The 20,733-nt window shown below is 32.9% G+C and overlaps 3 protein-coding genes across 3 annotated transcripts in view; 1 reads left to right on the top strand and 2 right to left on the bottom strand.

Moving 5' to 3' along the window:
• Nucleotides 1-2,617: 2,617 nt before the first annotated feature.
• Nucleotides 2,618-5,813, bottom strand: LOC110454574 (glutathione peroxidase 7-like). The gene is made up of 4 exons (XM_021504156.1): nt 5,445-5,813; nt 4,366-4,512; nt 3,796-3,910; nt 2,618-3,226 (listed from the first exon to the last, which is right to left on the bottom strand). Exons 1-4 carry the CDS (start codon nt 5,802-5,804, stop codon nt 3,015-3,017), a joined length of 834 nt encoding a protein of 277 aa, XP_021359831.1. The 5' UTR covers nt 5,805-5,813; the 3' UTR covers nt 2,618-3,014.
• Nucleotides 5,814-5,914: 101 nt separating this feature from the next.
• Nucleotides 5,915-17,601, top strand: LOC110454577 (cell division cycle protein 20 homolog). The gene is made up of 10 exons (XM_021504161.1): nt 5,915-6,070; nt 6,970-7,357; nt 7,979-8,227; nt 8,656-8,781; nt 10,333-10,529; nt 11,168-11,262; nt 11,856-12,090; nt 13,073-13,198; nt 14,210-14,327; nt 14,705-17,601. The coding sequence occupies exons 2-10, from the start codon at nt 7,090-7,092 to the stop codon at nt 14,884-14,886; spliced, it is 1,596 nt and encodes a 531-aa protein (XP_021359836.1). The 5' UTR covers nt 5,915-6,070; nt 6,970-7,089; the 3' UTR covers nt 14,887-17,601.
• The window catches only part of LOC110454578 (trafficking protein particle complex subunit 5-like), a 32,619-nt gene continuing 28,228 nt past the window's right edge, over nt 16,343-20,733 (bottom strand). The window contains exon 7 of the mRNA XM_021504162.1: nt 16,343-19,754. Within this exon, the coding sequence (XP_021359837.1) occupies nt 19,656-19,754 (99 nt within the window). The 3' untranslated portion in view covers nt 16,343-19,655. The remainder of the gene's footprint in view (nt 19,755-20,733) is intronic.

Below are 20,733 nucleotides of genomic sequence, written 5' to 3'. Positions count from 1 at the left end.
AGTTTGAGTTTTTATATACTGGGATGGATCTTGGTTTTTGAAAAACTTGATGAGATATGTCTGAATACATGAAAAGATCAAATAAATAAAGCTAGAATATACACACCATCGATAAATTTCGTACAGAAAGAGTAACAACACCTGGTTCCAGTTTCATAAACGTATAAAATAAGTATTTGTAAGGCATATTCCTTTACGTGTTTTTGCATTGGGAAGCATTGCTGGAGTTATCAAAAATCAAAAATTAAAGAAATTTTAATTAAATAAGGATATGCTTTCAAATGGAATAATAAATCAATGAATTTTCCTTAATGCTGTGGAACTGGAGTCTGGATATACACAACTTATGAAACAATAGGTCTGTGACAAGGTGCTGTTACTACATGTTATTCAAGATTTTAGAAGGTCATTGCCCTGTTGTCCAGTCATGTAAACATTTCCGCATTACAATCCTTTTCATATAAAATTACTACTGTCTATATATACTACACACAGAGTGACGTCAGTGCACATCCGTGTGTCCAAATCTCAGACAATCTCAAAAGCTACCAGAGTATTCATGCTGGCTATTATACCCACTATATATGTAAACAAAATATAAAAAAGAGATGTCAGTATTTAATACTTTATTAAACCTAGTAACAAATAGCCAGAGACAAAACATCACATGGCTTTATATGGTAGCCTAGAAATGACTGTGTGAGTGTAAATAAATAAATTTGTTCAACTTTGTACAATTGTGGTATGTTGATTTCGGTCCATGTTGTTTATTGTATCAACGAGGAACATCTATTAACTGTAATCAACGTGCTAAAATTGCTTTTTTTATTTCCTATTTTGAATTTTTTTAACAAATACATAACAAAATGCAGATCTATTTATGGAACAGCAGGTTTACACCATATTAATGTTGTAATGTGCAAAATAACTGATTGAAGTGTTCAACTCACATGGATTGTTTAAATGCAACAGCAGCAGAAAATCAAATAAAAATTAATGACGATAGCATAGCAGGCACAAATCAGAAAACCATTCATAACATTGAAAAACATGTCAGCACCGTATGTCAATCTTACCTAGGGTTAGTAATAACAGACTGTACTTCATACAGGACTACCCACACACAACAAAAACATGTCAGCACCGTATGTCAATCTAACCTAGGGTTAGTAATAACTGACTGTACTTCATACAGGACTACCCACACACAACAAAAACATGTCAGCACCATATGTCAATCTTACCTAGGGTTAGTAATAACTGACTGTACTTCATACAGGACTACCCACACACAACAAAACATGTCAGCACCGTATGTCAATCTAACCTAGGGTTAGTAATAACTGACTGCACTTCATACAGGACTACCCACACACAACAAAAACATGTCAGTACTGTATGTCAATCTTACCTAGGGTTAGTAATAACTGACAGTACTTCATACAGGACTACCCACACACAACAAAAACATGTCAGCACTGTATGTCAATCTTACCTAGGGTTAGTAATAACTGACTGTACTTCATACAGGACTACCCACACACAACAAAACATGTCAGCACTAGATGTCAATCTTACCTCGGGTTAGTAATAACCGACTGTACTTCATACAGGACTACCCACACACAACAAAAACATGTCAGCACTGTATGTCAATCTTACCTAGGGTTAGTAATAAGTAACCTGATTATGTCCTTGATTTTGTTGGGACATTTAGAATTAGTTTCATAAATAATGAAAAGGAACTCTACTCGACTGACTAATACATTATGTTTGGTTATGGTTAAAAAACATATGATAATGATCCGTTACATACAGGAAGTATTATCAAACACTAAAATTATAAAAACATTAATCCATACAAAACAAGATTTACTGTTATCATTATGTTTTCAACATTGAAATACAAATTGCTAAAAAAACAATCTTCAATTGGTATATTGTGGTTTCTTACTTTTGATTTGAATACATGGTTAATATTTAAAACCAGGTTTTGATTGTTAATACTTGTCCATTGATAATAGATGTATAATTACAAACGGTGTATACATTTTGTTCATGTAAACTCTAGATGCTGTTAATATTAACAAATGTATATTATGCTAATAGCAGCTATGTCAATATCTCAAAAAAATACTTTGAACAAATGTACAATCTGAAAAACTTATTGCACAAACATAAACCCATATAAACATTGTTGATGTATGTTTTATGTAACTCTTCTTCAACACATAGTTATGGCAATCAGTATCTCCAATATTGGCTAATATTGGAAATTATTAAATATGAATTTGAAATGGCTTATCAAAATTATACCTCCAAAAACATTTCTGGATTTTCCCCAAAAAAATAAAAGCATGTACAATGTTGGTGCATGTAATTATATCACAAATACCAAAGTTTCCAGATCACTTTCAACAAGAATTATCATTTTAAAGGAATTTATATAAAAAATAGCACAAAAAAACCCCACTTTTTCTACATAACCCGAGCATATATCCACTATATTCAATGCATGAAGCATAACAAAACTTCTTTTTCTAGTACTGTTTAAAAAAATATTTAAACAAAAATGAAAAATATTCTCAAAAGTAATAAACAAACATAAAAACAATGAATTATTTAATGATTATTCAATGTGTTGATATTTTGATTCTAGTTTAATACTGGTACATGTAAGTATCTGTCAGATATGCTATACAGTGTTGTTTGTTAAAAAGAATAAAAATTAAATGTATGTTGGCTAAACAATATCAAACTGTTATATATATATAGAACTGAGGTGAAAGTTCTGAGATTCAATAATAAGCACAGCAGCAAATTGAGCAGATTCAAAATATCATGAGACATAAATATCTTAAAATAGTGCCAAAAAATCCAAAGGTCTGCCAGTACTGAGTTAAACGGTGGATTTATAGTGTATTTCTAAACAGACAGACCTACATGAACGAGTACAAGTATTACAACAGCACTAACCTATTGAAAAAATAGCCATATTAAATCCATTTCAATGCTCACAGTTCTCCTCCGTGAGGATCTGTGGTAGACGTAGATTCTGTAACCACAGCACCAATCTTATTCTTTTCCTGACAATCTTGAATTGCTTGTTCCACATTGTAATAAATTTCTGAAACAGCTACCCATGGACCCCAGGCATTCATCAAGCGTCCATCACAATCTACCAGGTACTTCCAGAAATTCCAGTTTGGTGGTTCTCCTGCACGGTCTAGCATTGCAAAATCAAACAAAAAGAAAGATAATTTTGAATGATACCAATTTCAGAGACAACATATATATTCCTTTTACCCAAAATCTTCATACACATTACTAGTCAAGTATAACAATACACATAATTTGAAATAAACTCGCTTCCACAAATTCATTTATTGCACATGAAATACAGGAGAAAATCTGTGTCATGCAAGTTATTAATATGCCAGTTAACTCCCTTTACTATGATTCTCTTTATTTCATTTGTTTCCCCTCATAGTTTGTAATCCACATATTTAGTGTTTCTTTTTATCAAATAATAATACAGGGCATTTTGAAATAATTCAACAATTATATACAAACTTAAATGCAATTTTATCAAAATGTCTTTTGTTTGAACATGATGCCATGGTTACTTTTTTTTTTACACATTTCTTTGTTGCAAAAACAAGAAATTCCTTTTACCCAAATGGTAAAAGATGGTTGACTTCAACTATTTTTTCCTCAAAACAAAACCATGAAAATCCAACAAATCTTGATTTTGAAAGCACAAATATCTTAATAATAAATTTTATCAATTCCTACCTATGAGGTAATTCCATGCTTCTGGCACATCGTCATTTAGCACATTGACTTTGGCAAATATCGGGAAGTCAACTTGGAATACTGTCTTAGCAAACCTTTCTATTTCATGGTTGCTCTGTAGAGAGAAAACATACACAATAAAACACTGTTATCCTGTCACAATTTTCAAGAGAAATGGGAGGGTTAATTTGGCATTGCATTATTTAAGGAATATTGTTAAGAAGATTTTAAAGGATATTTTTATCAGACTGTTTATTCTTCAGAAGCATTAAATAACTTTTCCCAATACAATTCACTTCGGCTACAGAATTGTTGATACCTAGAACAGTCTTCCCGAGGCAGTTATACAGGCTACAACAATTAGAAACTCTGAATTAGTTTGGACAATCATTGGAAACACCTTGAACTGAAATTTAATCACCTAGCTAGCTAAAAATTTACCAACGGGAGTTGATTTTTAATTTTTTGAATTAAACGATTTTTAATTTTTTAAATTAAAATGTTATTTTATATGATATGAACATAGAGGCAGGTGAATTAATTGCATCATGTATCCCATTAAATCCTTACAGCAGGTTCCTGGGCTCCAAACTGATTGCAGGGAAACGCCAGCACATTGAAATCCTCTTCTCTGTAAGCCTCATGCAGCTTCACCAAGCCTTTATAATGGTCATCTGTGAATCCACACTCTGATGCCACATTTACAACGAGGGAAACCTTTAAAATCAAAGGAGAATGTTATTGTAGACATAGCAGTACATGTTTTTAAGGCTTTCATAGAGACTAACCAAGATTTGTGAGTGTATTAGATCTAAATCAGTGTTTTTATCCAACATGCCAATTGCACCATTTTTTCATAAAGGTTCCTACACACAAGTTTTGGTGTCTTGTTTTGGAGAAAATGTAAAAAGAATTGATGATGAAGTAAAATGTTGAGGGTAGGCTTATACTTTCATTAGTTACTATACTATAATGTATTAAATTGAATTAAGTGTGCAGACATTTAATTTGAAAGAATGAACATCAGTGAGATCACCCTAAATTTTGAGATTAAAATCATAGTAGTTTTGACAGTAACTGTTTCCCGATTTCAACATTATATTTCATTTACATAATAAATATATTTTTAATCACCAAAGTCAATGCCTTTATTTCAACATAATATTTCATTTACATTATAATGATATTTTTAATCACCAAAGTCAATGCCTTTAGTAATTTTGATTTATTTCTATATCATCATTTCTTACATAAAAGATGATAGGTAGATAATTAACCTGAAATCTCTATCTACTTTTTACTATTGAAATCGAACTTTTTTAAACTACTTGCATTTTTCTTTCTGATTCAAAGCCATTTTTACTTTAATTTGCTTCCTTTTAACATAAACAATTCGTTATATTTCTTATAAGATAATCCTTTTTTGGGTGGGAATTATTTCTCTGCCGTGGCTGATCACAGCTAGTGTAAATGCTTCAGTGTATTAAACGATAATTATACATATGTAGCACGTTGAATCTGTTTACTGTGGTGGACGTATAATAAGATACCATCTAACACAATGCTAACGGCTGCTAACGGCTGCTGTGTATACTGAAGATTTGACCGAAATGATTTCAGATATCATTTCAGCAATCAGTGGTGTTTACCTGTCCTCTGTATTGTTCTAATGAAACTGGAATTCCAGTTATATCTGTAACATTAAACGAATAAAAATCGTCCTCTTCTGTTTTTAGAGTTTGCTCGTCAGGAAGATTGTTTCCAGAGGTAACTTGTAATTCATCTTCCTCGTTTTCAAATATTTTGTCGTCTGCATTTGTTGTGATCTCGTCTGTTTTACGTGTTTCTGGAGAAACTTTGCCACTTTCATCGAGTGCATCTGCTGCAGAGAGTTTAAATAAAGTTGTTATTAAACAGATCATTGCAAACCATCGAAAAATTGTCTTAGATATAGTGTTTTTCTTAAACATGTTTTTCTGCAACGTGTTAATGTTGTTGACGGAAGCCATGTTTGTTTTGAGATCTCGTCAATTATCGCACATGGTGAGATTTAGCGAGAAAGCAACTTCAAATATTTCAGCCAATCAAATGCCGCATTGTCCATCCAATCAAGAAAATGATTGGTTTATTTTCACAGCGGCAATATCAAATACGAAAACAGCAACAACCTGCTTAGACCTGTAGGAAAACTTTGAGTGCAATCTGAAACACAATATTAACTAAACTGTGTTAATCCTATTGTTGTGACTTTAAAAGACGTGAATAAGCAAGAACTGTAAGTATGAAAGGATTTTGCCTCCGTTTTTATGTTATCGAGATCTTGTTAAAAACTTAAAATCGTCTGCGTGATGTCAGCAGTGCTGTCATATTGACAATGGATACGCTATATTATAATTATAGGCCTAGTATGACGATTTCATTCATGGATGGAACCCCGATCTAATTGTGTGACTTTTTTAGTTTTCCTTTATGGCTAAACTGTTTAACATACCGGGAAATCGAGGATATTGGAATACACGTCCTGATATGTTGTAAATTATGATTTTCCATAGTTGACAGTACACAATCGGACCCCATACGTTTGGTGATTCTACTGAAGTAAGGTAATTTTGGTGGCTTATAAATCCAATATCCACTATGTTTTCAATATTTACAATGAATATAGGTCGGGCTGCAGGTGCTGGACACATGTACAGTATTCTATGTTGTTATTTTACTTATATTTATATTACTGTACTGGAGACTTAGTGGAGGCCTAATAATAATTCCAACACGTGAGCATAGGGCTGATTAGAGGCCTGAAGTTCTGTCAATAATGAATAATAATAGTAATACAAAAAAAATGCCCCTAATATGCTTTAAGCATATTAGCACGGAATTAGATAAGTTACCTAAGTCCGTGATATTAGGGGTATTTTTTTGTATTACTATTATTATTCATTATTGACAGAACTTCAGGCTCCTATATGGCTATGGTGTGGGGCTGCTAAAATATTTCAAAATCAACCTATGGGCTGGAGTGTTCTGAATATGAAATTGTGCATGATATTGTTATTTATTGTTTTAATTTTTGGGGAGAGGGGTTCCTTGTAATACACAATATATGTTAATGTTTATTTTTGTATCTTCATCATTTGATTGCTAATATGACTTGGCTGTAACTTCACTTTTCAGATGAAACATCGGCATATATGAAAATGGAACATGACTAAAAACCTTCCAGTGTGAAAAAGAAAAAAAGATAGAGAATCGCCTCGATTTTTTAATTATATATATATCTCGACTTTGACGAATATGTCACATTTTAACTTTGAAAACGAGCTTAACAGTGTTTTGAGAATGGATGCACCAATATCAAAAGGTCCGACAATGAGATGGCAAAAGAGGATGGACAATCAACAAGATTGTAACAATGCGAACATTTCTGTAAACAGCTCCCTGAATGCCAGTACTACAACAACCACTAGTAAAACACCCATGAAAAATTTGAACAGATCTATGAACAATCCTAATCCTAAAACGCCATCAGCTGGGTCTGGTGGGAAAACGCCAAAGTCTGGAGGTAAGGGTACAAAATTACAAATGGTACCATAACTTTATTTATTTATTTTATAACAATTATATATATATATATGTTTATAAAATTTTACGATGACGCTTGCTGACCCCGATGGAAATGTGTGCAAAGGGTCTGGTTATGGAAGGAAACAGAAGTAATCGAAGAAAACCTGAGGTTGGACAGGTGACCCAATACCTTTTCATCTCTGAAATGGAAATCAGATTCTGGCTGGCCCTTTATTTTTAATATGCTCGAAAGGGAGTGGGCTGCCAATGCAACTGTGCCAGTATATCCAACCACTCTGAAATAGTAGTGCATGTATTCAGAGATAAATGACTTTAGTAATGTACAAATCTGATGTATCATCTTGATCACAGAGTCTGAATAAAAAAAAAAATGTTTTCAAAAAGATAGAAATGAAATCACTAGAATTTTAATTATTGTTAATTAAATCTGATGATAATATTGATCAATATCATGCTGAGTTTTTCTGTCAATAGAAACAGGAATTTAAAATAAGTTTGCGGCAAACCTTATATTTTGTTTATTGTTTACATTTCATGGTCAGTGTATATATATGTCATCAAAGCAGCAGATTGTGAAATATTTGTTGTACAACTTCAGGCAAGACCAAAACACCAGGAAAAGCCCCAAAGACGCCTAGTGGTGGAGACCGTTTTATTCCAAGTCGGAGTTCCTCACAATATGACTTGGGACATTTTAAAATCATGAACAGTAACACTGAGGATCCAGAACTTCTGAGTCCTTCCCAAAAAGAATTCCAGAAAGTCATGAGTGAAAACCTTAATGGCACAGATGTGGGAGCAGGGAAAGTGCTATCATACCAAACAAAGGCACCAACAGCACCAGCTGGTACATAAATGAGATGTTTTCAATAAAATCCATTCTGATCAATTTAGGATAACACCTATCAAAGGTGTAGTATATATGCATGGTAGCTGTAGGGGTGTACAATACCACTAGCTCAACATCCAGGACTAGTAGATTTTATGTAAGAGCTAGTGAAAATGAGTAGGTTGTGAAAAATAGCTGCATTCAGAGTTTGTTTCATATGTCATTACAGACAAGAATATTGCTATAATCAGTGTTTGTAAAATTATTGCACACTCCTCATTCTAGAAATTAAACATTTGTAAATGGAATATAAGATGTCATAAAAACATTACTTCAATTGAAATAATTCCATTTTACAAGACTTTTTTTTCTATCATATTTTGGGAATTTCATATGTATACAATGTATGTCTGTTATAATGCAGTACTCTTGTGATTTCTTTGCAGGGTTCCAGAACCATCTAAGAGTCGTGTACAGTAAAACACCAGCCAGCACAGCCAAGAAAACCACACGCAATATACCTCAGGTCCCTGAACGTATTCTTGATGCACCAGATATCCTGGATGATTATTGTAATCCTTTAAGATATTTTCTATGATCTGGCTCAGGTTTCACATGTTTGAGACAGCATGTCTGACAAAATTGAAATGAATGACGTTAAAATTGATATATAAAAATATTATAACTAATTAGGACAAACAAAATAATTCTTCTATTTCCACTTTCAACGTGTCTATTTGAAGAACTGTGAGAACGTAGATGACGATCTGATATAAATTGCAGTTTATCACAAGCAAGAAAACATTATTCTTTATGGAGATTATATGCCCCCACCATTTTTGGGGGAAGGTAGCGACACATCGAGTTACCCTGGCTACTTCATTTTCAAATGGATTGTGATCAACCATGTACCATATTGGCTCCAAATGCCCCCCGGGCGCCAACACACACAAATTTCGGGGCAAATACGCTAAAAAAATATTTTCTGCTGTTTTCAAATTTTTAAGATATCCCCAATAATTGCCCATCCCCCTTGAGGCATAGTTTCAATATAATCTTGAAATGCATGTTACTCTTTACCTTTGATTATATTTCCATTTGATCCTCCCTTTTACCAAGTCCAGCTCTGAACACTTGAAAGGAAAGATATTGAAATGACCTCTCAACGTCCAGTCAATCCTAGATATTAAAATAATATTGGTGGCCCTGAGGTTGTTGGGTAGGTCTGTACACATAATTGCACTTGTAATTTCACACTTAAAATAAATTGTAGTTTTAGAAAAAAATATAAAGATCATATCCATGCATGTCTAACTCTATGATTGATATATTTTGTGGGACTTAAACATCTTCCTAGCAGCACCATTTTAATACTGTCGTCGCAGATTGTTACATTTTGCAGATTGGTACGCATATTAAGGTGAAATATACTATGGATTTATATATATCTCTATAAAATGTAAAAATGGTGCTGTTCGGAAGCCAATCGTTTTTGTCTCTAATTAAAGTTTCAACAGTCCCATACAGTAGACCAAATATAAGGTCAGACATGCATTGACATGCTAAATGGATGTTTTCTTCAAATGTAATGCATTGTTACAGTTAGTGGGTAAAGAGGGTGCAATTGTGTACAGATCACCAAACTCTGACACTGGAGCTGGACTATCACCAGACCCAACCATCGTCCATACACAAACTAAACTGTAGTTCCTTGTGCAGTTGGCCAGATAATTATTTTTTAAATAATCACCAACCCGCTACATTCGTTTTATCATGTATTCAACTTCGAATAAATGCATGGGTTATTATTAGAACCACATTGGTATACAAAAAACAAGTTGTAGAATAAGTCAATAACTTGGATACACTACAATACTTCATGTAAGGTGAATGTCACAATCACCTTTGATAGAAAATTTTGGTCGCTTTAACTCTTTTTATCAAAATTCTGCAACCGTCATCTTTGGATCGCACAATTTTCACTTTAAAGTTTCATTTGAAAACTTTCTGTAATTGTATACATAAATTGATAAACGACAATGGAGTAATGTCCATGTTTGAATTTCTGAAATTTTAGTGTCAAATCAAAGTGTACTAACATGCCGGCTGATTGTATTTTACAGACCTTAACCTACTTGACTGGTCGGTCAACAATCAGCTTGCTGTTTGCCTGGGTGGAAGTGTGTACTTGTGGAATGCTGCATCAGGGGATATAAACCAGCTCTGTCAAATGGAAACAGCAGATGAGTATATAGGTGCAGTTGCTTGGATCAAAGAAGGAAATTACCTGGCCGTTGGAACAAGTAATGGTGAAGTCCAGGTACAAATTTATTGTAAAATATGTAAATAGATTGTTTTATCGATACATTACATCTGCCAGTGCTGCTAGTGGTTCCTGTCATTGGTTATAATCAAAAGTCATTAAATTTCTATACTAATTCCTTTTATATATCAAATGGTCTTAAATAATTTTTCATGTACCAGGACTATTCCATCTAAAAATATATACTTACATACCCCAACTATGGAACAAAAAATAAGATTACTTAAAAATTAAAAAATATTGATTATATTCCAGAAGAATGATTATATGCAGTGAAAATCACCTAAATTTGAACTATTGTGTGTTATATTGTAATTTGATGTAAAGTCTATTGCCGAATTGTTTTGATGTATTAATTGATATTGATTAAGGGGAGGTAAATCTTACATAAAACAATGTAAAACATAAAATTTAACATTGTTATTCTACCAGATCATAGTTTGACTTAAGTAATTTTTACATGGGTTAAACTAAACCTTGACAAAGCTGACAGAGTTATAACCTTCATGCTAGTAAAGCTAGCTTTGTCGTCAAAGATTTAATTTTTACTTTTTAAAATGTTTTAATGGTTAGAAGATGCATGTTTGTAAGTACTGGTACACTGAAAATACACTGGCAACATGTATGTTTTGTAGTTGTGGGATGTAACAGCCACAAAGAGACTGAGAAACATGTCTGGCCATTCAGCACGAGTTGGATCACTGTCCTGGAACTCCTACATCCTAAGCAGGTAAATACTGACAAAATGTTGTTACACGGAGCAACATGGGAACACACATGTACACAAAAATAGATCTGTAACAGATTATCCAAAATAATATATATATAAGTTTGATACATTATGTTACATATGATTATACACAAATTATTTAGCAGCTCTACTGAATTTAAGAATGCTACTGCAGTTTTCTGCAGGATTGTTGGATCACCATTATTTATTAATCAGCTAATTATAAATATATAAAAACAAATAACAGTTTCTCATTATGATAAGGTTGCTTGACATAACGAGAAAACAAAATCTAGATATCTGCTGATTAGAAAGCAACACAGTCAAAGTCATATGCAACTAGAATTAAAAGGATGATTCCACAGTAGTTCTGTCAGAAGACTTGAGCTCTTGCACTTAATTTTTCAATGTACAGTATTGATTTGGAAAACTGTTTGAATCTGTTGCAAGTTGTATAATATTAACAGTGAAATCGTCATTAATACAACGGTTTTGAATCAGTATTCAGGAGACCAATATGTTCTCTTGAAGAGATGGAAGTTATTGCATTTATATCTTATCAGTTAACTTAACAACAATTATACTCCTTTCAGTGGGTCAAGGAGTGGAGCAATACACCATCACGATGTGCGGGTCCCAAACCATCACATCAGCACATTACAAGGTCACAACCAGGAAGTGTGTGGTCTAAAGTGGGCCCAGGATGGCAAGTTTTTGGCCAGTGGTGGCAACGACAACCTCCTAAACATCTGGGGGGCACAACCAGGAGGTTTTATCACCGATAACCAGCCCCTCTACACATTCTCACAGCATCAAGCTGCGGTCAAGGTATTAAAGGGGCTACTGAACAAAATTTACCGAGTCCTTATTATAGACTTGTAATCAAAGTATACTGTACTGTTACCAGATTTCCCAAACAGAGTTCTCGGTAATGTTTTACTAGGTCATCCTCCAATTTTAGGAGAGCGATATCTCTTCAAATTATTATCTGTTTTGCATGAAGATACTTGAGATAGGCATCCATTGTTTTAAGATTTAATAGGAAACAAGATGGACACATGCAAATATCGACCTCTATATCCATATCAATGATACAATACATACATATAATTCCTTAACATTCAATTTTAACATACATGTTCATATCTTTATTTTTCCAGTGTCCATCTAAATTGACCTCGAATTCTTAATAATCTTAAATACGTGAATGATGTCTCCTCGCATCCTTCAGTATTTTTAAGTTGGTAGTTCTAGAGATCACAGATGTTATAATATGTCAAAAATTAATTATTTTCGATAGGGAATGGGGAAAAAAAAAACTGAATTCAGAAATGTGATAAATGCATGCATTGAACTTTAACATTTCCGATCACAATTACCAACATTTCCTTTTTGCGGTGGAATTGAAAAATACTGTTGGAGAAATTAAGTGTGACCTGTCCAAAACCTTTTTCAAAAATCTCTATATACCATACCTTCATTGACTGGGTCTTTTATTAGTACATATGCTATCAAAAACCTTTTATTCCAGCTGGTAGAGTTGTGTTTTGATAAAGGAAATGTTGGTAATTGTGACTGGAAATGTTAAGTTCAATGTATGCATTTATCTCATTTCTGACTTCGGTTAAACATATATAAAAAAAAATGTATCATTCCTTATCGAAAATTCTTAAATTTTGACATAAAGGTAACATCTATGATCTCTTGATATGTGCCATAAGTCCTGAAAACATGCTTTTACTGTCATAGAAAAAAATAATCTGATTGAAATTATCTGTTACTTGAAACTACCTGGTATTTCCTATCGTAGGCACTTGCTTGGTGTCCTTGGCAGTCTGGCCTACTGGCCAGTGGCGGTGGGACTGCTGACCGACACATTAGATTCTGGAACTGTAACACAGGAACTTGTCTACAAAGTGTAGACACAAAATCACAGGTAAAGTATCAACTCAATTCATACATGCTTGGAATAAAAAGTCTATAAGCTATACAATTGGAAATTATGTGCCCCAGATTGGATTCCCTACCTCATGTTATAATTCTTTAAAATGCAATTATATTTACAAAACCATTAAAATTATATAAACAAGACAGATCAACATTGGTGAATATGTGGTTTATAATTTAATTTGCATTCGCTATGACATCAGGTAAATACTGAGGTTATGTTGACACTGGGTTATTAACTCCCTTACAGTGTTTTCTTTGTTTTTAAGACAATTCTTGAAAATGATCCACTTCCTGAAATGTTATGAATGTATTGTATTACATGTACCAAGAATTAGTGTAAAATTGGTAAAGAAGAATTAAGACATCTTGAAATGTTATGAATGTATTGTATTACACATACCAAGATTAAGTGTAAAATTGGTAAAGAAGAATTAAGACAACTTGAAATGGTATGAATGTATTTTATTACACATACCAAGAATTAGTGTAAAATGGGTAAAGAAGAATTAAGACAGCTTGAAATGTTATGAATGTATTGTATTACACATACCAAGAATTAGTGTAAACTTGGTAAAGAAGAATTAAGGCAACTTGAAATGGTATGAATGTATTTTATTACACATACCAAGAATTAGTGTAAACTTGGTAAAGAAGAATTAAGACAGCTTGAAATGTTATGAATGTATCGTATTACACATACCAAGAATTAGTGTAAAATTGGTAAAAAAAAAGAATTAAGACAACTTGAAATGGTATGCTATGCAAATGCATAGAGTGTCGTGTAATTTGTTTCACTATGTAACTTTGATGGTCAGCAAGTGTGTCGGTTCATAACAGTATCAATATTGGTGGTGCTGTTGCATTGACAAAAACTATACTTCACATTAAAGTTGAGATAGTGTTGTATCCAGATATATACCGATAAGCAGACTGTGGCATTAACCAACATGTAATTTTGTATGGATTATGAGTAATGCCTTATTTATCCCTTACACAGGTGTGTGCTCTGCAGTGGTCCAAAGATTATAAGGAACTGATATCCAGTCATGGATTTGCTCTCAACCAGCTCACCATTTGGAAGTATCCTGTCATGTCCAAGGTGGCAGAACTAACAGGTACTGAGTTATTGTTGGTATACTCTGTTACACAGGTTTAAGTAAAATTCGCGATTTCTTTTTCACACTCCCTGAAATAGTTTTAAATGAACATGAAATGTCAAAAAGAAATCAAGCAAAAATTTGGGTAGCATACAGATTATTCTAGATTAATTTAAAAGTTTACAACTCTCGATGTATGAGAAGTTGAGTCTTATCATTTATATAATGGCAAAAGAATGCAATTGTGGTTGGTGGGCCTTATGCAGTTTCCCAAACTCCCTCCCCAACTATTTAAATATTTATATTAAAAAAGGATGTTGAAATTACACATGGGTCAGACTTTTAGTCAAGTACTAACGCATAAATATTTTACAAATCGATATTGTGTTACATAGGTCACACAGCCCGAGTTCTACACATGGCCATGTCTCCGGATGGTTCCACGGTCGTGTCAGCAGGAGCAGACGAAACACTCCGCCTATGGAAATGTTTCCAAGTGGACGAACTGAAGAAGAAAGTGCAGTCCACATCAACAAAAGATACAAAGAGCAAACTGTCAATGACATCCATCAGATGATTCTATCTAAACAAAACAAAAAACTTATACTATTGTGTTCTGTCAGATAAAATAAGGCATAATGGACCGATCCGTCATTGGCTTGGATGCTACCTAAAGGATATTTGTGTGGCAGAAGGGCACGTATTTTGCTTTCTGTCAACCCACTATGGTGCTGTATTTGTTCTTGTTGACATTCCCACCTCAACTTTATCCTCTCAAGAATTGTGTGAAAGTGTGTGTGTCAAAATTACTATCGCCAATTGTCTATAATTAAGTCAGTATTTAGTGTTCATCATCTGAATTCAGCTGTTTTAACCATTCTAAACTCTTACAGTTATAGTATTGGAAGGAGGGATGCTAATTTAGGCCTTCTGGTAGCTATCACCAATGAGTTTTACTACCACCCCTCTTTTAAAGAAAGAGTTAAAAATCACACTCGGTGCATAGAATGCTGTTTGTAGTTTACAGCTTTCAGTGGAGTGAAATATTAAGAGAGTTTGCAGGTTGGTTAATTGATATTATTGTCAATAGTACAGTTTAACTGTATTTGATGTCAATTTAGATGTTTACAATACAATCCATCAACATTTTCCCTGTTCAATAACGCACTCCAGTCCTACAATTTCTGCCTACCCTGGTTAATACACATAATGATACAATAGTTTTCCTTGTTTTTCCGTTTTTTGCCTAGTGGCTTGTAATCTTTTTACCAATAGTTTTAACAGTAACAAAATAAATCAAATGGTAATTCAATGAAATTCAAGTTGAAATTGTATTCTTTCCAATGATGACTTTCACATTTAATTCAAACAAGTTTACATCATTTTTTTTGGATTAGATATTTTTATTATGTATACAATTAGTGTTATTCTTGTTGATTATTTCATTCACGTTCTGTTAATGTCTTTTTAATGGGTTTAATTTGTAATTTTCTATCTTTTTTACATATCGTTATATTTATTTCGAACACGTTATATGAGTTATGAAATTCTACATGAATATACAATGTTGTTTTTCCTGTTCATTGGAATTACAACTCTTGAAGATAGATCATGTAGCTTTAAAAGAAAACAAATTTGAAACTTTCTCAAAACAAACATAAGAATCACTATTGCCAAATCCAAATTTATTTATTTTAAATCATTTTGTAATGTTAGTTTCATTTATCATGGTTCATGATGAAATAAAATTCATTGTACTATTATATGATCAGGAACCTGATTACCTCCCCTTCTCCCTACCTTTCTTGATTTGGCAGGTAGTGGTATTATTTTTAAAACGTAATGTTAAGAAATCAATTTTTATACGAGTAATATATGGTGTGTTTTTTTTAAAGTTAAATGATCAGAATGTTAGGTTAAATGCAATTTGATGTGACTATGTAATTTATATTCATGTTAAATATGTCGAAAGTTCAGAGACTTTCATTGAAGTCATAACTTTCTATTGTTTAATACAGATGGGTGGGGTATTCTTGAAGTGTTCCATTCACTATCTACTATAGTATTTATGCTGTCATTTGACTTGAGATGTTCATTACTGTTAGACATTAATCACTGTCGGACATTTTTGTGTGTCCTGAAAATTGTTGACGGAATAATTTTGGAGCATTGTGTTGTTGTGTGAGTGGATATTGTGTACCCAGTGTTTTTTCTTGTTCACAGCACCAAGTTGCTACTGTTGTATTTGTTGTGTTTCTATTTTTGATTTTGTCAACTTGTTACATTTTATAATAGATCAACATCTTTCTGGTATGAATTTCATGGCATATCTGGAGGATGTTTCAAAGGAAATCATTACAATTTTTCATAAAAACCTGAAAATAGCATAATTAATACTATTCCCTTTCACAAGGTCTAGGAAGGATTTTGTTCCGTGGATACAGTATTCCAGAAATGCTGTGGTTTGTTATGATCTGTTATGAAATTAAGTTTTGTGAACTTCCATTTGTTTTACTTTAATAATACTGATTTTGTTTTTGTGTACGAGTATTGTTCTATACATATTTCTGTTCCTGTTAAACTACCATTCTACTCTTTGGAGCTCTATCCACCTTGTGCCACCGACGACAACATTTACAGTTGTAACTGATGACCAGCTACAACTCACAAGTTCTATTTAGACTTCAATTTGATGGCCCAAAAAATACAAAGCTTGTTGACTTTTGAGAATTATCTTTAATTCAAAATTCAAATGTTCCATGGTAAGTTTTTCTGCATTTCATTCAGTGTTTTAGGTTTGGTCATTTCTGAACATAATACACAGATGTTCATGTTGAAATGACAAGAAAATAATCTTAATAACCCTTATTAAAATTTTGAGAATTGAAAAAAGAATTGTGAAACCAGAGCTTGGTAATAATGGTTCATGTCCCTTAAAGAAATGAAAAGCTCAATTCTTAGGTTCTTGTTTCTTTTACAGCAATATTAAATTCAAATATGTAGTTCTGCTATATCTTCAAAACACAGTTGCCAGATTTAAACACAATTTGTTGAAATTTGTTTCAAGTTATTTTTACACTTTCATAAAAGCTGATTTGCCATCAGATATGATCCATACACAAGTTGTTAGTGCGTACAAAATTTACCTCACTTTATTAATACACAATTTCAAATATACTTTACAGCAAAACATTGCAAAATTAAGTCAGCTAAGGGATTATTTCAGAGATATATCATATATTTTTAACTAAATGATGTATGTTGAAATTATGAATAAATTTATGAGACTATTTTTCATTTGTTTGATGTTGGTTTTTTTTCCATAATTATGTGTGTAAACAAGTGATATGGCAAAGAAAATGAGAACTAGGTAAAATTAGATAGGGTCAGGTGGAGTATCATTTGACCAGTTACCCAGTATGGGAGCTGGACAAAGAGTAGTGAAAGGGATATGTCATCACAGTTATACATCATATACAGTGCCACGACATCATCAGTATCTATTCAATACCTACCTTTACTTTTAAATTTTACGAACAATTAACAAATCCAAATTTTCAGGTATAATAATGATTTCAAGATTTTTTTCATGTTTTTATGCTCTGAAAAGAACCATATATTTGCCACTTTATATCTTTCCAAAATTTTATCTATACCACAACTTCTGACTCGCAGGAGCTAGTTCAATGGAATATAAGGGATAAATGTAGAGTGGCAAGATTTTTATTACTTGGCATGTCACATACAACGTCAAATGAGTTGTTTCCTTGTCAAATATGCACCACTATTAGGTGCAAATGCCAAAGTTCAAAAGTCTAATTCTGTAATATTCATTGTGCAGGCCATAGCTTCCGACTTGCCAAAGACAGCTTAATGAAATTGTATGGATATACTTGAAAGGCAAGGCAGTGTGTTGTGTACCACAATGGAGTTCCTATGCCCCAAGTTAAGGTCATATTGAGGTCAAATTCATTGTCCAATCCATAACTGATGTGCTCAAGATAGCTCAATGAAAATTTCGGGATATATTTAGTTCGGATGGAAAGGTAGTGTGCCACATACATGTACATTATCCCAGTCTTGATTATGAACAATCACTTCAGATAAATATCACAAAACAATAAATGTTTTCACTTAATTATTTTATTAAAGAAGAAACCACTTGAAAAGTTGACATAACATGTCAGTTAGCTAATGAATCCAGGTCAAACTTTACATTTTTCCATAAGTTTTTTGGTTACATACCATAAATTTACTATTAAGAACATTTGATTTGGTTTAATTGATGGTTAATCTCTCCATAACACCCAAGGTCATATGAAGACGGATACTGATGGAGACACAGAGGTAATGAAACAAGGTTGGAAAGAAATAAAGATCATGTACACCAACAACTGGAGTGTTACTGAAGTTTGAACACATTATCCTTTAATCTATAACTTGTAGATCCAATAATATTTGTTATTGCATACAAACTGTAATAATCTAATAATAAATTATAACCAGTGCTACCTCGTTTACGGTCCAACCCACTTGATTGGTTCCTGAATAACTCCAAAAGTGAAGAAAAATGGATAAGAATTATAAAAATCAGCCAGATAGTTTTGTACTAAATCTCAAAAACTATTAAACTTGTGAGATAGATTCATAGATATGTTACAGTGATTTCAAATTATCAACCATCACATATCAAATACTATCCTTTACATCAATATACACATTTGTACACAGTTTACATCTACACAGTGTAATAAGACTCCAACCAATCGGGTAACATTCAAGATTAGTTACATTCATACTTTGAAATGTACCATTTATCTGCTAAACCCCAAAAATCTTCCAAAAATGCCTTACTATTAAAGCTGGGTGTTTTTTTTTTATTAAACTTTCAAAATATTTGTTGTGTCTATTACATCTTTGATAAAACCATAGTATATATATGTTAGTTCTCACATTTTATGAGTATTTGCAATTTTCTCACAGGTGTCAAGAATAATTTCTCAAAATACAGTTATCCCCCTTCCCTATGTGTAACCATTAAATCAAAAATGTTATCAAATAATTTTTACACATCCATCAAAAATCCTCTTACATGAAAAAAAAAGTTACATAATAAGAAATAAATACTGGTCCCAAGTGAAGTTTCATTAAATGTTCACTAAAGCGATAATAAATGTACTTTAAAAAAGTATTGCACTAACAGCATGCACCAAAACACACCCTCACGTCCAACAGTTTCAAACACACTCAGTCGTGAGCCTCATTCTCACTCTGACAGGTTTACAATGTGTTATTACATTAAAACTACACAACAGACATCTCATAGTTTATTGATCAATGTTGAACTCATTTGCCCTCCACCATCTTATCACGGATGATCACAGACTCGTCAAATTCAATCATGAAGGTTGTTCCTTTATGCCAGTGAGCTGTCACTTTAGCCGGCTGGAAAACAGAATAACAAAATACAAGAGTTAGAGACCTGTAGATAAGTACATATTGATAAGTCTTCTACACAGTACTTGTGTGAGATAGTGATAAGCATATCATTGCCCCATTATGCATAATTTATATTGTGGCAAATTTTAATTGTACATAGGACTACAGTCGCCTTCTAGCTTAACGCTTTCGATTTCCCTTTAGCTCAGTGGTACAGCGTCCGTCTCGGAAGTCTGGGGTCACAGGTTTGATCCTCGGTGGAGGACACTATTCTCTTCTTTCTTGCTACAAATGGTGTCCGTGGCCCTCCCTGTTGTGACCATGATTCTTTTTCTGATAAGCACCTTAATTTTGTTATTTTTGAGACTGGAAACCCTAAAAGTAACCATGCCCAGGATAGTTAATTCATCTTTTTTTTATATATAAATATTTAACAGCAACATCTAATATAGGTATCGGCTTGCCTTATCTTTTGTTTCATTTCACAAACATAAACAAAATATGTTGGCAATACTTCTACTTCTGTCTGCCCCCTAGATCAACAATACCGGGTACCCTGTTTAAAAGTCCAATATGTTTCCGATTTCAGGAGTCAAACCAGGACCTTACCCAGCACACCAGGGTTCAAAACCCTCTTTATATTGACCAGGAATGATGGCCAGAACTCACATAAATCTTACATCTTTTTTGTATTTTACATTGAGAATTCCTATTGATTCAACTTTAATCAAAGTTTTCCTCAGCTTCAACATTGCTTGGACATTTTTTTCAACTTTTAAGTTTTTCCATTGATTTAACATTGCTTGATATTTTCCTCAACTTTGAGATTTTCCATTGACATAACATAATATTGCTGGAGATTTTCCTCAACATTATGGATTTCCAATGATTTAACATTGCTTGAAATTTTCCTCACTTCAAGATTTAACAAGATTTTCCCTACTTAAACTCTTTGAAAAGTTTCATACAAGTGGAACCAAGTTCA

This window comes from Mizuhopecten yessoensis, unplaced genomic scaffold, assembly GCF_002113885.1.
Source record: "Mizuhopecten yessoensis strain PY_sf001 unplaced genomic scaffold, ASM211388v2 scaffold7907, whole genome shotgun sequence".
Taxonomy (NCBI): domain Eukaryota; kingdom Metazoa; phylum Mollusca; class Bivalvia; order Pectinida; family Pectinidae; genus Mizuhopecten; species Mizuhopecten yessoensis.
This window is presented reverse-complemented; position numbering and strand designations above follow the sequence as displayed.

Bases quoted from the DNA above. Each gene is read 5' to 3' on its own strand.
- LOC110454574 (XM_021504156.1), bottom strand. From the start codon at position 5,804: ATGGCTTCCGTCAACAACATTAACACGTTGCAGAAAAACATGTTTAAG. The intron at 4,513-5,444 runs GTAAACACCACT...TTGATTTTAAAG, and splicing joins TAGAACAATACAGAGGACAG to GTTTCCCTCGTTGTAAATGT. The intron at 3,911-4,365 runs GTAAGGATTTAA...TTCTCTCTACAG, and splicing joins TTGGAGCCCAGGAACCTGCT to AGCAACCATGAAATAGAAAG.
- LOC110454577 (XM_021504161.1), top strand. From the start codon at position 7,090: ATGTCACATTTTAACTTTGAAAACGAGCTTAACAGTGTTTTGAGAATG. The intron at 8,782-10,332 runs GTAATCCTTTAA...TGTATTTTACAG, and splicing joins AGATATCCTGGATGATTATT to ACCTTAACCTACTTGACTGG. The intron at 10,530-11,167 runs GTACAAATTTAT...TATGTTTTGTAG, and splicing joins CAAGTAATGGTGAAGTCCAG to TTGTGGGATGTAACAGCCAC.